Genomic DNA, 11,554 nt, shown 5'->3' with positions numbered 1-11,554 from the left:
TTATTGTTGTCATTATTGTTGTCATTATTGTTGTCATTATTGTTGTCATGCCTGCTTGCATTGTCTTGTGATATCATATTTCTTAGATTTCAAGCTGAGACAATAACCCATAGTGAGTATAGTGAAACCGTTTAAGTGTTGTCCTAACACTGCTAAATGTGTGTTAAAAATTGTGCCCTTTAATATATGAACGGTAAAATTTAAATTAATTTATTCAAAAATTTGAATTGTTGATCTTTGTTGTTGTTGTTTATAGATCCAGTTGTGTATTTCCACGAGCACTTGGTCGAATAGCTTTTCCCTTGATACTGTAGGGAGCTATGGATGTGTCAAATGTCCAGCTAATAACATGGACTATCTGGTAAGATGTGTCTTCTGTAGCACTTTGTGTTTTCTTGAGATATTTAGCTTGAGTAATTGCAGCTGTGACTGTCTTGCACTTAATCAAATATTTAATGGTGAGAGTAGTATTACTATTATACCACAGTTACTCAGTTTCACCTGATAAGGGTGTGACCAACAGGACAGCTTCAATATAATTTGTAAATGTGTGTTTACTTAATAATTAATTATCCATTATTAGGTTGTTCAAAAATACAGTAGTGAACTTGGGTAGTACGGGTAGTTCGTAGTTGTTCACGTGTGTTTTGACCCTCATGCAGCAATCTTCTCTAAGACTAGGTGTACATGACTAAGCAGAATAAAAACACATTTGGCAATAGTATATGCATACGTGGGGAATTTTAATTCCATATACTCTTTATCAATCTCTGATGTAATGGCCTACTGTTGCTGCAACAGTTTATTTTAGAGAGGTTCTGGTTAGATTTATCCTAAAAAGAGAGGGGGACGTAGTGGGAAAGAAAAGATACAGTTGAATTTTCTCTGGCTTTTTCTCTTAAGCTTACCTATCCTGTTAGATTTGTCCTCTTTGATCACACTGTCCTTTTTCAACAGATTGGAGTTAGCATCAAAATAAGTAGTTTCAACCTGACCAGGATAGTTACGTTCACTCCATTCTACACAATAGCGAACAAATCTTCCCTGGAGCTAGAAGTTGGTGAAATTGGTCCTGGTGGCTCTTTTCCAACCAATAAATGGAATTATATCTCAAGTTCAGAGGTAACGTTTCAGTTTTATTCCTTTGGTTGCTGTCAGAGACAAATAGCTGGTCTCAAGCTGTCACTCAGCAAAAGAAGTTCTGTAGACACTCGCTCGTTCCTGGGGGCCTCACGTGGTTGCTTTGTGTATCCCAGGGCAACTTGAACTGCACAGGCTGCAGTGGTAACTGAATCAAGTCCTTGAGTTAGAATAACTTAAACATCTGATCGATATTTATTATCAGTAGATATTGGGGTAAGAGCTTTTAATCACTCAAGATTCTGTTTATCTTACCACTGGCGTAGTAAATTGAACATATCTGAACTATTAAAGTCCTTCATACTTCCTGTTTTCCAGTGTCTTCCATTTTGGCCTGAGAATTCATCTGGTGAGCTGTGTGTAAGAGTAGTGAGTTACAAAATTCCGTCCAAACCATTTCCATTTAAAACCCAGGACAATGGTACTCTGCTGAAACTGGAAGAATTGGTGAGACTGGCTTTGCATGGTCTCTTTTTATGCTTTATTTTAGCTTTGTATCCCTAAAATAGGATTAAAACTTGGTGTTTTAGAGCAGTTTTGCTTTAAGTATATTTATTCAATTAAATATACATATAGTTTGTGAATTTTATTAATATCTTAGGCTAGTGACTACTTTGTTTGAAATTATTTTAAAAAATTGTGCATGCTCATGTGGCATGTTTCCTCCTTTCATTTGTTAGACTGCTCTGAAAATAATGGCTTAGTCTTTCCTAGTCTGAATTTGTGCAGAGGACAAACATAGAACTCTCTCTCCCCAACAGAATGGGGGCTTACTGGTAGATGTGAATGTATCTGAACACTCGACTCTCATAAGCTTCTGTGATTACCATGAGGGAGCTGCTCCAGCTCTTATTGTTAACCACACTTCCTTGGACTCTCTCAGATATAAACAGAGGTATGTGAAATAACATAGGTTTTTATTATTATTATTATTAACAGTTATCTGTTGTGAAGGAAGTAGTGTTTTAAAGAGAAGCCTCTTTCTCTTTATCATGCTTTTTCAGTGATGTATTATAGTCCTGCTTTTAAGCAGTCTTAAAACTGCGAGGAGGTAGTGTAGAGTAGGTATTGGCCCCTAGCAACCCATGGCTTAGGCTGTCCGTGCCTCAACGCAGGAGATGGGGATATAGCTCAGCTGGTTTGCACCACTGAACATTAAGAGCATTAAAGAACATGGTCTTAAGCCATGGAAAGCTGTCATTTAATTTCTCCTGTTAACCTGCAGTGGATTACAAGAGGAAATGGAGTTGAAACCAAAGCAGGTGTGCCTGTTTGCGTGGACAGAGCCAACCCAAGCAAAGAAGTTGACGTGGATGTACTCCCAAAACTCTGGTGAACATGATCTACTTAAGGTACGTTTTAATAAATAAGTTCTGAACCAGTTTAGGGTTGTAACAAGACTAAAATGATCTGGGACAGAGTTTCTTTGGTCATTTGTGTTGCGGGAGATTTTTGAGTCTTCTTTGAAACTGAAAGATTGTAATTTTTAGATGAATATAATTGGAGGATTAGGCCTAATCTCCATTCAGTGTTTTCACTATGATTTCTTTGTATACAAAGGAAGCATGACAGAGTGCAAAATCTATAGCAATATCAAAGTGATATATACTTCAAAAATGAGCAAAATATTCACTAGGTAATGCTGCATTTGGCTGTAGCATCTCCCTGAAGCCAGATTCAAATCCTAACTGTTGTGACTGCAGTTGCAATGCAAACTTGAAACATCTTAAAATGTCAATATTTCACCGAGGAAGCTGTTTTCTCCATGTACCGTTACACTCATGACAACTTGGGGATTTTGAAAAAATAATTTATAAAATCTCAGTCATGTCTCTCAATTTTATTAACAAATAGGAATTTCTTGTGTTTAACAATTGTTAGTGTTTTATAATTTAATGACTTCTTCCCACGCCAGCCAAGGTTGAAAGTCTTATATTTTGCAGTTGAGATGGTTGTTTCCTAGTTGTCTCCAGTGCTCTCATCCACAAGTATTGCTGGAATACCTAATCTTAAAGGCCTCCTTCTCTCTCTACCCCTCCTCCCAAAGCCACCCCCAACAATTGGAAGTTGATTCCAGTATTTGGGCTACAAAATGCCACCAAATCAATATAGCGCCATAAACTAGTAAAAAACATAATGTGATTTCTGGCTTGTATATGTGCCAGTGAAGTTGTTTGTTTATTTATTCACAGCAGCATCATGGACCTATGCGTGTAATACACCTGTATATGTGTGTTTTTTTCAATGCAGGATGACTGTGGCCAGTTTGCTTACAATGCAAATACTCAGATACACTGGGTGTCCTTCCTGGACGGGCGCCAGCGAGTGCTGCTTTTCACTGATGATGTCGCATTGGTTTCCAAAGCACGGCAGGCAGAGGAGCTGGAGCAACCTGATCAAGAAATCAACTTGTCAATACATAGTCTTGGCCTTTCTCTTGTTAACAATGAAAACAAAAAAGAAATCTCTTACATAGGAATTACTAGGTATGCACATGTAAACCTAAATATTCCTTTGGATAACCTAAAGTTGTTGGCATATTATAATTTTTGCATTAAGTGATGCTAGCAGAACTGAAATCTTTTAAGTAAGATTAAATTTGTTCCTTTTCTACAATGTGCATAGAATTAATTATCTCTTCCTACCTTTTACAAAGAATTAAGTAATACTGTTTTTTTCATGTCTGCAAAATGAGGATCTGATTTTTTTTTTTGTGTAGTTGGTATGTTGAAGGCACTATAAGTGTTTTGATTTCTTCTGTTTGTTTGAATCTTGGACCTGGTTATGTCTTGCAGTTCTGGTGTTGTTTGGGAAATGAAACCCAGACAGAAGTGGAAACCATTTAGTCAAAAACAAATAGACCTTTTGGAAAAAGCCTATCAAAAGTATCTGTGTAAAAGTGAAGCAGGCTGGTRTAAGCTAGACAACAACACTGAGGTATGTGTTGAGTTTCAGTATTTAAATGAATATGGAATTTTGGTATTGAGGTACCTTCCAAAGAGACTTTTTTATTATTAAACAGTTTTCTTGGGAAGACTTAACATCTGTGTAGTAGAAAAGTTTACTTAGAATCTGTATGTCAGTTACAAACTTCTATTGTAGTTGTGAGTTGCTTCTGTGCTGAAATCTCATTTGGAGTTTCTTATGAGTAATTCCTATGGCTTGCAGTGCTACAGACTTTTTTTCCCATTGTAAGAATCTTGAAATGAATTCACTTGTCTGAGCTCTTTCAATCATTACTGGTATGTACCGGTATTCCAAGTACAAGTTAATGAGGGTATTGAAATACCTCAGTAAAATAACTATTTTCTAGTATCATAATCTCCTTGTTTTCTAAATAATACTTTAATGAAAAAAAATATATACCATTATCTCTGTAAACACTTAGGATTTGTACATGTCATTTTGCATTTGAAGTCCATGGTGACAGGAACATATAGTTGTAAATAATTAGCTTTGACTCAGAATACTTTTGGCTTTTTTTTTCTGCTTCTCCTACCTCAAACACATTTCAAGGTCATGGTAAAAAAGTTGGCCGCATGAAGACATGTTCATTTACGTCTGTATAATTTACTAAGAGATTGTTACTAAGAAGACACAAGCTCTCCACTAAAACAAGTGAAATTGCATGACGTGCTCATCAGGCCACCTTGTGGGTGTTTTTTTGTTTGCTTTTGTAATATATTTTCTCTTTCTATGCAAATAAAACGGCATGAGTAATTCAGTAGCTATGTGATCATGAAATTGTGTTTACTGTTCTGTTTTCTAGTAATGTAACGTTTTATTATTTTTCCTCAGAACTGCATTAAACTATACATCAGCTCTTCTTTGCTATGTTTCCAGGTGAATTTTGGTAAGACACCGATGGAAATGCGTTTGCCTGTCAGATGCAACATCCGACGTAATTTCCTGTCAGGAATTCAGGTGGAATTCAAACAATCACCTCATCAGAGAAGCTTACGGGCTCAGTTGTATTGGCTCCAGGTAGTTCCTGCATTTCTATTGTGGTCTGTAAACTAAAATGACACTTCCGAGTTGTTCATTATGTCTATGAAGAGGTGTTCCTAAATGCAGTGGAGGTGACGCTTCTCCCTCTGTTGGGGTAGCAGAAGTGCTGTGGATGCCCATGGGTGAGAAAAATACTGCAGAGCTGCCAGCTGGGATTTTACAAGTAGCATGGAAGAAAATCCCCTCCATGGTCAGTTATGTCAAGTAGAGCACTCGTATATGGAAGTGTGTGAGCAACTAAATCTAGTTAGAGTGTCTACAGATACAGATGTCTTTAATATAAGAACTGCCTAGCAGATTAAAATGAAAGGTATTCTGCGAAGTAGTTATTCTTAGAAGTTTGGTCTTGGTACAGTACTGGAAATCTGAAGAAATAACTGTAAAGAACTGGTTTTTAATTACTGTGTTGTTAAAATATTGCTCTATTATGTGATGCTTTTCTAGGTGGATAATCAGTTACCAGGATCAATGTTTCCTGTTGTGTTTCACCCTGTAGCTCCTCCCAAGTCAATTGCTTTGGATTCAGGTAAAGTGAAAGCTTTTAATAGTAACAAATGTATTAAAATTTGAAGTAGTAATGTGACAAAATATAGTGTTTTTTTGTTTGTTTGTTTTAAATTAGAGCCAAAACCCTTCATTGACATCAGCATCATCACTAGATTCAACGAATACAGCAAAGTACTGCAGTTCAAGTGAGTTGAAAATTGTGTTGTAAAATAATTTTAGACATTTAACCTTTTCTTAAAAGTGAGCCTTACTTGAAAAGCCATATTTTCCTGTCTAGTTACTCTTGAAATCAGTTGTTTGGATTGAGTTTTAAACACCTTCAGTGGAAAAACATCACTTTAAGAGGAATTGTTTTTTGAGAAATTAAAGATTGACCAGATAAAGGCACTGCTATGGAGGTTTTCCAGCTGTCAGATGATACCTGTTCTGTGTCAGAGTTGCGTGCTTGCCTGTTTGCTGTACAGGGTTGGGTACATTCAGAGCTCCTAACAACAGGCAGTGCTTATAGTCTCTAAAGCAGCCAACAAGAGCGTGTTTTACTGTGAACTGTGTGTTCTTAATATGCCTGTGTCTTCAGCTGAGTTCTTATGCTATAAAATTAGACAGAATATTTTTTACTTAAGACTTGTAGTGCAGCTATTTGTACCTAAGTGTTATAGGTATAATATCTAAGGACAGTGAATTTCAATAAAATGAAGTTATTTCAATAAAATAAACTTGGGGAGAGAAGTCGACTAGGATGAGCACACATGCTCTTTAGATGAAGTTATCCATAGAGCCCGTGCAATCATAGTCTGTGAAGGTAGGAGGTGTTTGGTGATGGTTAATATTTTTTTAGGTAAACTATCAGGGAGACGTAAGATACAAATCCACAGTGAAGTATTTAACTTCACGTGTTTGCTAGGCCCCCTAACTGTAAATAGCTAGTGGACACAATAAATCACAAGTCTTTAATGTCATATTGCACCACAGCACTTTGAACACAAATGATTTTGCACTTTAAGTTAAATGTGTGCATGTATGAACTGTTTTTTTTTATGTTATTAGGTACTTCATGGTTCTTATCCAGGAAATGGCCCTGAAAATTGATCAAGGATTTYTAGGAGCACTCAGTGAACTCTTCACTCCATCTACAGATCCAGAAGCTGAAAGGCAAAGGGTATATATCGGAGAAACAGATTTATGCCAGAATATAGGTCCTTTATGGTAATATTGATGTATTGTTTGAAATATTTCACTTTAAATGTGTGAGTATTGTGTATGATTAAAGGGACGTGCCAAAATAATTTGGAGCAAAAGGTGAGGATTGTTTATAAACACTGGTTGCCTTAGTAATCTCAGATTGTTGAGTTGAGATGCGAGTGTGACCTCATCTACTCTTTCAATGTTCAGTTTGGTTATATGTGCTGTAAGGTCTTAAACATGGTGAAGAAAATAAGGTTTGCTTTTGTAGACTGGCCTAATGCCTGTTCTTTTAACTAAGGATCATTAGTCTATGGTATGCATGGGCCCCTTTGCTTTTTGCAGTCAGAGAAGAGACTGAACTTCATGGTTATCGACTAATTTTTTTTCTCTTCTCTCTTCTCCTTTCTTCCCCTGCCTCTCTCTGTTTTTCCTTTTGTGTGTAAAACCAGTCTAAATTAATTCAGCGGGATGTAGATGCACTTAACACTGAGCTCATGGAATCCTCCTTAACAGACTTGTCAACACTCAGTTTCTTTGAGCATTTTCACATTTCTCCGATTAAGGTATGTGATAGAGAAGCTTTGTGTTAATAAAAACACTTGGAATCTCTGATAGCTTAAATGCTTGTAGTGGCTATATATATATATGCTATATTACTGTTAAATACTATTATGCTACCGTGAATTGCAGTAAATACTCTTTTAGATCGATCTTTTGCTTTTTAAGTGCTTCATGTTGTCTTCCTGGGGGAGTTTTCTGTGTTCTCTAGAATTGGGAGTTAAATGAACAAGTTTCTTAGCTGGCCAGGTACAACTAGTGTGCATAAAATACAAAGAGGCTTTTAAAAGGAGGATTCAAGGGGTATAATAATGAGAAAAGCTAGATGAAAAAGAAGTCCAGACTTAAATACCCAGGTAATATATGAAAATAACTGTCATAAACATGTTTTCATTTCTCTTGAACCATTTATATCTCTTGGAGTGAGGCAAGATGATAATCAGTACACTGTACACTACTCTGAATGAACAGAATACTTTACCTAATCCCCTAGTCCGAACTGACTAAGAATTTACAAGAACAAAACCGACTTATTTCCATTTCCATATTGCAGAATTGGAATCCATTTCCACGTCTCAGTATGTTTTGTGAACATACAAAAGAGTCATATACTCACGAAACAGATGCTTTAACTACAGCATTCCTTAAAAAAAAAAAAAAAAAAGTACTGACTTTAATTTCTGTTCTATTAGTGAAAACTTGAAAACTAGTCATATTTTTTCTTCATATGATTATGAGGAATTTATATTAGGCATGCTGCTTAGGAATTTATAAGAAAATGAAGGCATGGAAAGCACTGTCTGAACAAGACACTATTTTGATCCCTAAACTCTAGCTGGTATGATCATAGCTGTAGAAGAAACATTTAGAATATTTAGTCCATCTTACATATTTGACATGTCTAGCATATTGCTTTTTAAGTATGGAAAAGGACTTTTTTCCATCTATTTTTTCTTTAATTCACAAACACAACAAAACACTGGATATTGGGAAGACTCAAAAAGATCTACGTGGCCTATTGAAAAACAAACAAACAATCTTGAGAAACCTGTAATTCTACAGGTTCAGTTCTATGCCGTTTTTTAAGGTAGTTGAAAGGCAGAATATTGGTTCTGGTAGTGAGCAAAGAAAATCCTTACTGCCTCCTGTAAAAAAAAGTAAGTGCATTTGTTGAAAAAAAAAAATCATATCTTGCAATACTAACGTTCATTTCTGTTCTGTAGTGTGAATGATGAACAGGTAGAAAGTATGTTATCAGTTGCAGAAATATGTACAATGCTAGTCAATTAAATCAGAACTTACAAATTAACTATAACTTGCAATTAAACTCCACTAATTTAATGCTATTTCTGTCATGGTCCAGATAGAAGTAAACACATAGAGTCAGAGCTGAATTCAAATGTTTTAGAGTAAATTGGAACTTGGGTGGAATATAAATAAACGTTACCAAAGTAAGAGTACAATGAATTCAAAGTGTGCTTGTTCAAATTGTACAGTTCCTTCAAGCTCATAACCTGTCTTTTTAAACATTTCTGTTTTATTAGTTGCATTTAAGTCTATCTTTGGCTTCTGGTGACGAAGCATCAGATAAGGGTGAAGAAATGATAGCTATCCATTCTCTGAATTTGCTGTTGAAAAGTATTGGAGCTACTCTGACAGATGTGGATGACCTTATTTTCAAGTAAGCTGATATAGATAGTTTAAGAAATATTTAAAATAAAGCTACTACACTCTAAATAACTGTGTCTTTGTAGAACTTTGCAGTCTTACACTAATATAAAGTGATAGAGCTTTTGAGGGATGGAGGGAGGAGGTGTTTTCTGCCTATTTTCCAAGAAAATAGGGTTTCAGGGTCATTCAAGGAGATGAGACCTACTTGAAAAGAGGAAGTGTATTTATTATGAAGCCTTGATTAATTGTCTTTCAGACTTGCTTTCTTTGAAATTAAGTATCAGTTCTACAAGAGAGACCAGCTGATGAAGAGAGTTGTTGTACATTATGGCGAACAAGTAAGTTCATTTGGTCAAGCCTCCGCATGAATTTCTGAGTAAATATCTTCTGGAATGTGGAAAATAGGGAATGAAAGGGAAATAACACTAAAAGCTATTACTTTTTTTCTCTATGTTCATGGTATTGAAGTATGAATCTTGTGACTCTATATTGAAATATGAATACATAGTTCTCCTGCAATTGAGTTGAAGTAATTGTTTCTTTCTGTTTATGTGCTTCTTCACGACAGTATTCTAGTGGATATTCACTAGAAAGGATATTCATACATATCCTTTCATCTTTTGTCTAATGCACTTCACAATACAGCAGAAATATTCGAGTAGCCAAACATCTTAATTGGGAACTACTCAGAATTTACATTTACAATTTAATTAAAAAGGAAATATGTGTAACAGTAGGTAATAGCACTGTACTTTTTTCTTTTTTACCTAGCTCCTGAAGCAGATGTATGTTCTTGTACTTGGGTTAGATGTTCTTGGAAATCCATTTGGCTTAATTAGAGGCTTGTCTGAGGGAGTAGAAGCTTTCTTCTATGAGCCTGTCCAGGTATGACTTCTGTGAACCTTCAGCTGTGTATTTGTGGTAGGCTGGTTGAATATTCATGTGGAGTTCTAATTTTGTTGTCACTTTAATTTATACCTTGAACAATTCAGAAAGCTGTAATATTTTGTTAGTTAAAAAAAAATCATATTTAAGTAAATGAACTTTTGCCAGTGTAAAGGACGTGCTAGTGGTTCAGGTTGCTTAGACGTATACTGATCACTTTCAGGGAGCCGTTCAAGGACCTGAAGAATTTGCTGAAGGCTTGGTAATCGGTGTTAAAAGTCTCCTTGGACACACAGTGGGTATGTACTGTAGTGCTGCACTTGAGGTAAATTACATTTACTCATAGATGATGTTTGTAGAGCTTTCTTATTTTGAAGAGGAACGTACTAGTAATATCTACATGGTTATTTTTTTGGCAAGCATTTAAATGTGTCAGCTGGTATTGCCAGTACACGTTACACATCATTGACACTGAGCTYGTCTGGGAGACTACATCTCTATTCTGTAAGGTGACGAAACAAGTTTTAAAACACCGGATGTTTCATTTGGAGCCTGCTGAGGATGAATAAGTAAAGGAATTGTAATGGCCCTAGAATGTTATATTGAGGAGTATACATAGAACAATATAAGGGTAGGTTTTATTTAGCTGTATTGCTAGATCTCAGGACTGATTCTGGAGTTTTTTAATAGAAAAGACAGTAGTCTGTGTAGATAAATAGCAGAATTTATTGTCAAGAGAAACTTGGGGTTTATTGTGTGCTGTTGGCTATTAAATTGTGGATGACCAGTAACTTCTGCTTTGTTGCATCAGGTGGTGCAGCAGGGGTGGTGTCTAGAATCACTGGGTCTGTTGGAAAAGGTTTGGCTGCTATCACTATGGACAAAGAATATCAGCAGAAACGGAGAGAGGAAATGGGTCGCCAGCCTAAAGATTTCGGTGACAGTCTGGCCAAGGGAGGAAAAGGCTTGTTACGGGTATAAACTTTAAGTTCTTCAAACTGGAAGTGTGCTATACTAACACATAATGCATTTATGAAAATCATAGTAAACTCTACTCTGTAGAGAGGTCTTACAAACCCACATTTTTTTTCTTGATTTAATTTTTTTTAGTGTATTTTTTTAAAATTAGATCCTTCTAAGTACTGCATCAGGTTCAAGATTTTTTTCTGAAATGGGTTTCTATAAGCCCTCTCTTTGATATCTGAAGTTAAGAATCATTTCTGGTCAATGAAAGATCATGTCTAATTCTAGCCAGACTCTTTAGAATGAGACAGTCTTGATGCAAACAGTTGCTGATAATCTGTGTTACCTGAATGCAGATTAGGTATCTTAACAACTTGTATCACTTGCCCTTCAAAATAAAAAGTCAGCTAAGTAATTTTCAAAATAAAAAGTCAGCTAAGTAATTTCTAAGCTAGTAATTGCTAAGTAATTTTAAATTAGGAAGTACTGAGCTACTTCTTTTGATCCTTTTTGCTAACAAATTCAAAAATTGCCTCTGTGGATTTTTATTATTCTACTTTAGAACAGTTAAACTGCTTCAATTTGAAGTCTGTCACAGAATTATTTGCTGTTAATCTTTGAGTATTTCATGTCAGTC

General features: G+C 35.7%; 1 protein-coding gene across 2 annotated transcripts in view; it reads left to right on the top strand.

Moving 5' to 3' along the window:
* The window catches only part of VPS13C (vacuolar protein sorting 13 homolog C), a 70,680-nt gene that overhangs the window by 48,867 nt on the left and 10,259 nt on the right, over positions 1–11,554 (top strand). For both annotated transcript variants that reach the window (XM_026052722.1, XM_026052717.1), the window contains 17 exons: positions 257–361; positions 958–1,122; positions 1,459–1,587; positions 1,902–2,035; positions 2,366–2,492; positions 3,391–3,626; positions 3,936–4,077; positions 4,984–5,124; positions 5,593–5,674; positions 5,771–5,840; positions 6,703–6,814; positions 7,290–7,403; positions 8,943–9,079; positions 9,326–9,407; positions 9,841–9,954; positions 10,178–10,253; positions 10,766–10,929. In XM_026052722.1, coding sequence (XP_025908507.1) covers positions 257–361; positions 958–1,122; positions 1,459–1,587; positions 1,902–2,035; positions 2,366–2,492; positions 3,391–3,626; positions 3,936–4,077; positions 4,984–5,124; positions 5,593–5,674; positions 5,771–5,840; positions 6,703–6,814; positions 7,290–7,403; positions 8,943–9,079; positions 9,326–9,407; positions 9,841–9,954; positions 10,178–10,253; positions 10,766–10,929 — 2,130 coding nt within the window. The remainder of the gene's footprint in view (positions 1–256; positions 362–957; positions 1,123–1,458; positions 1,588–1,901; positions 2,036–2,365; positions 2,493–3,390; positions 3,627–3,935; positions 4,078–4,983; positions 5,125–5,592; positions 5,675–5,770; positions 5,841–6,702; positions 6,815–7,289; positions 7,404–8,942; positions 9,080–9,325; positions 9,408–9,840; positions 9,955–10,177; positions 10,254–10,765; positions 10,930–11,554) is intronic.

The sequence above is a fragment of the Nothoprocta perdicaria genome, unplaced genomic scaffold, assembly GCF_003342845.1.
Source record: "Nothoprocta perdicaria isolate Ctin4 unplaced genomic scaffold, notPer1 scaffold_113, whole genome shotgun sequence".
In the NCBI taxonomy this organism is placed as follows: Eukaryota; Metazoa; Chordata; class Aves; order Tinamiformes; family Tinamidae; genus Nothoprocta; species Nothoprocta perdicaria.
This window is presented reverse-complemented; position numbering and strand designations above follow the sequence as displayed.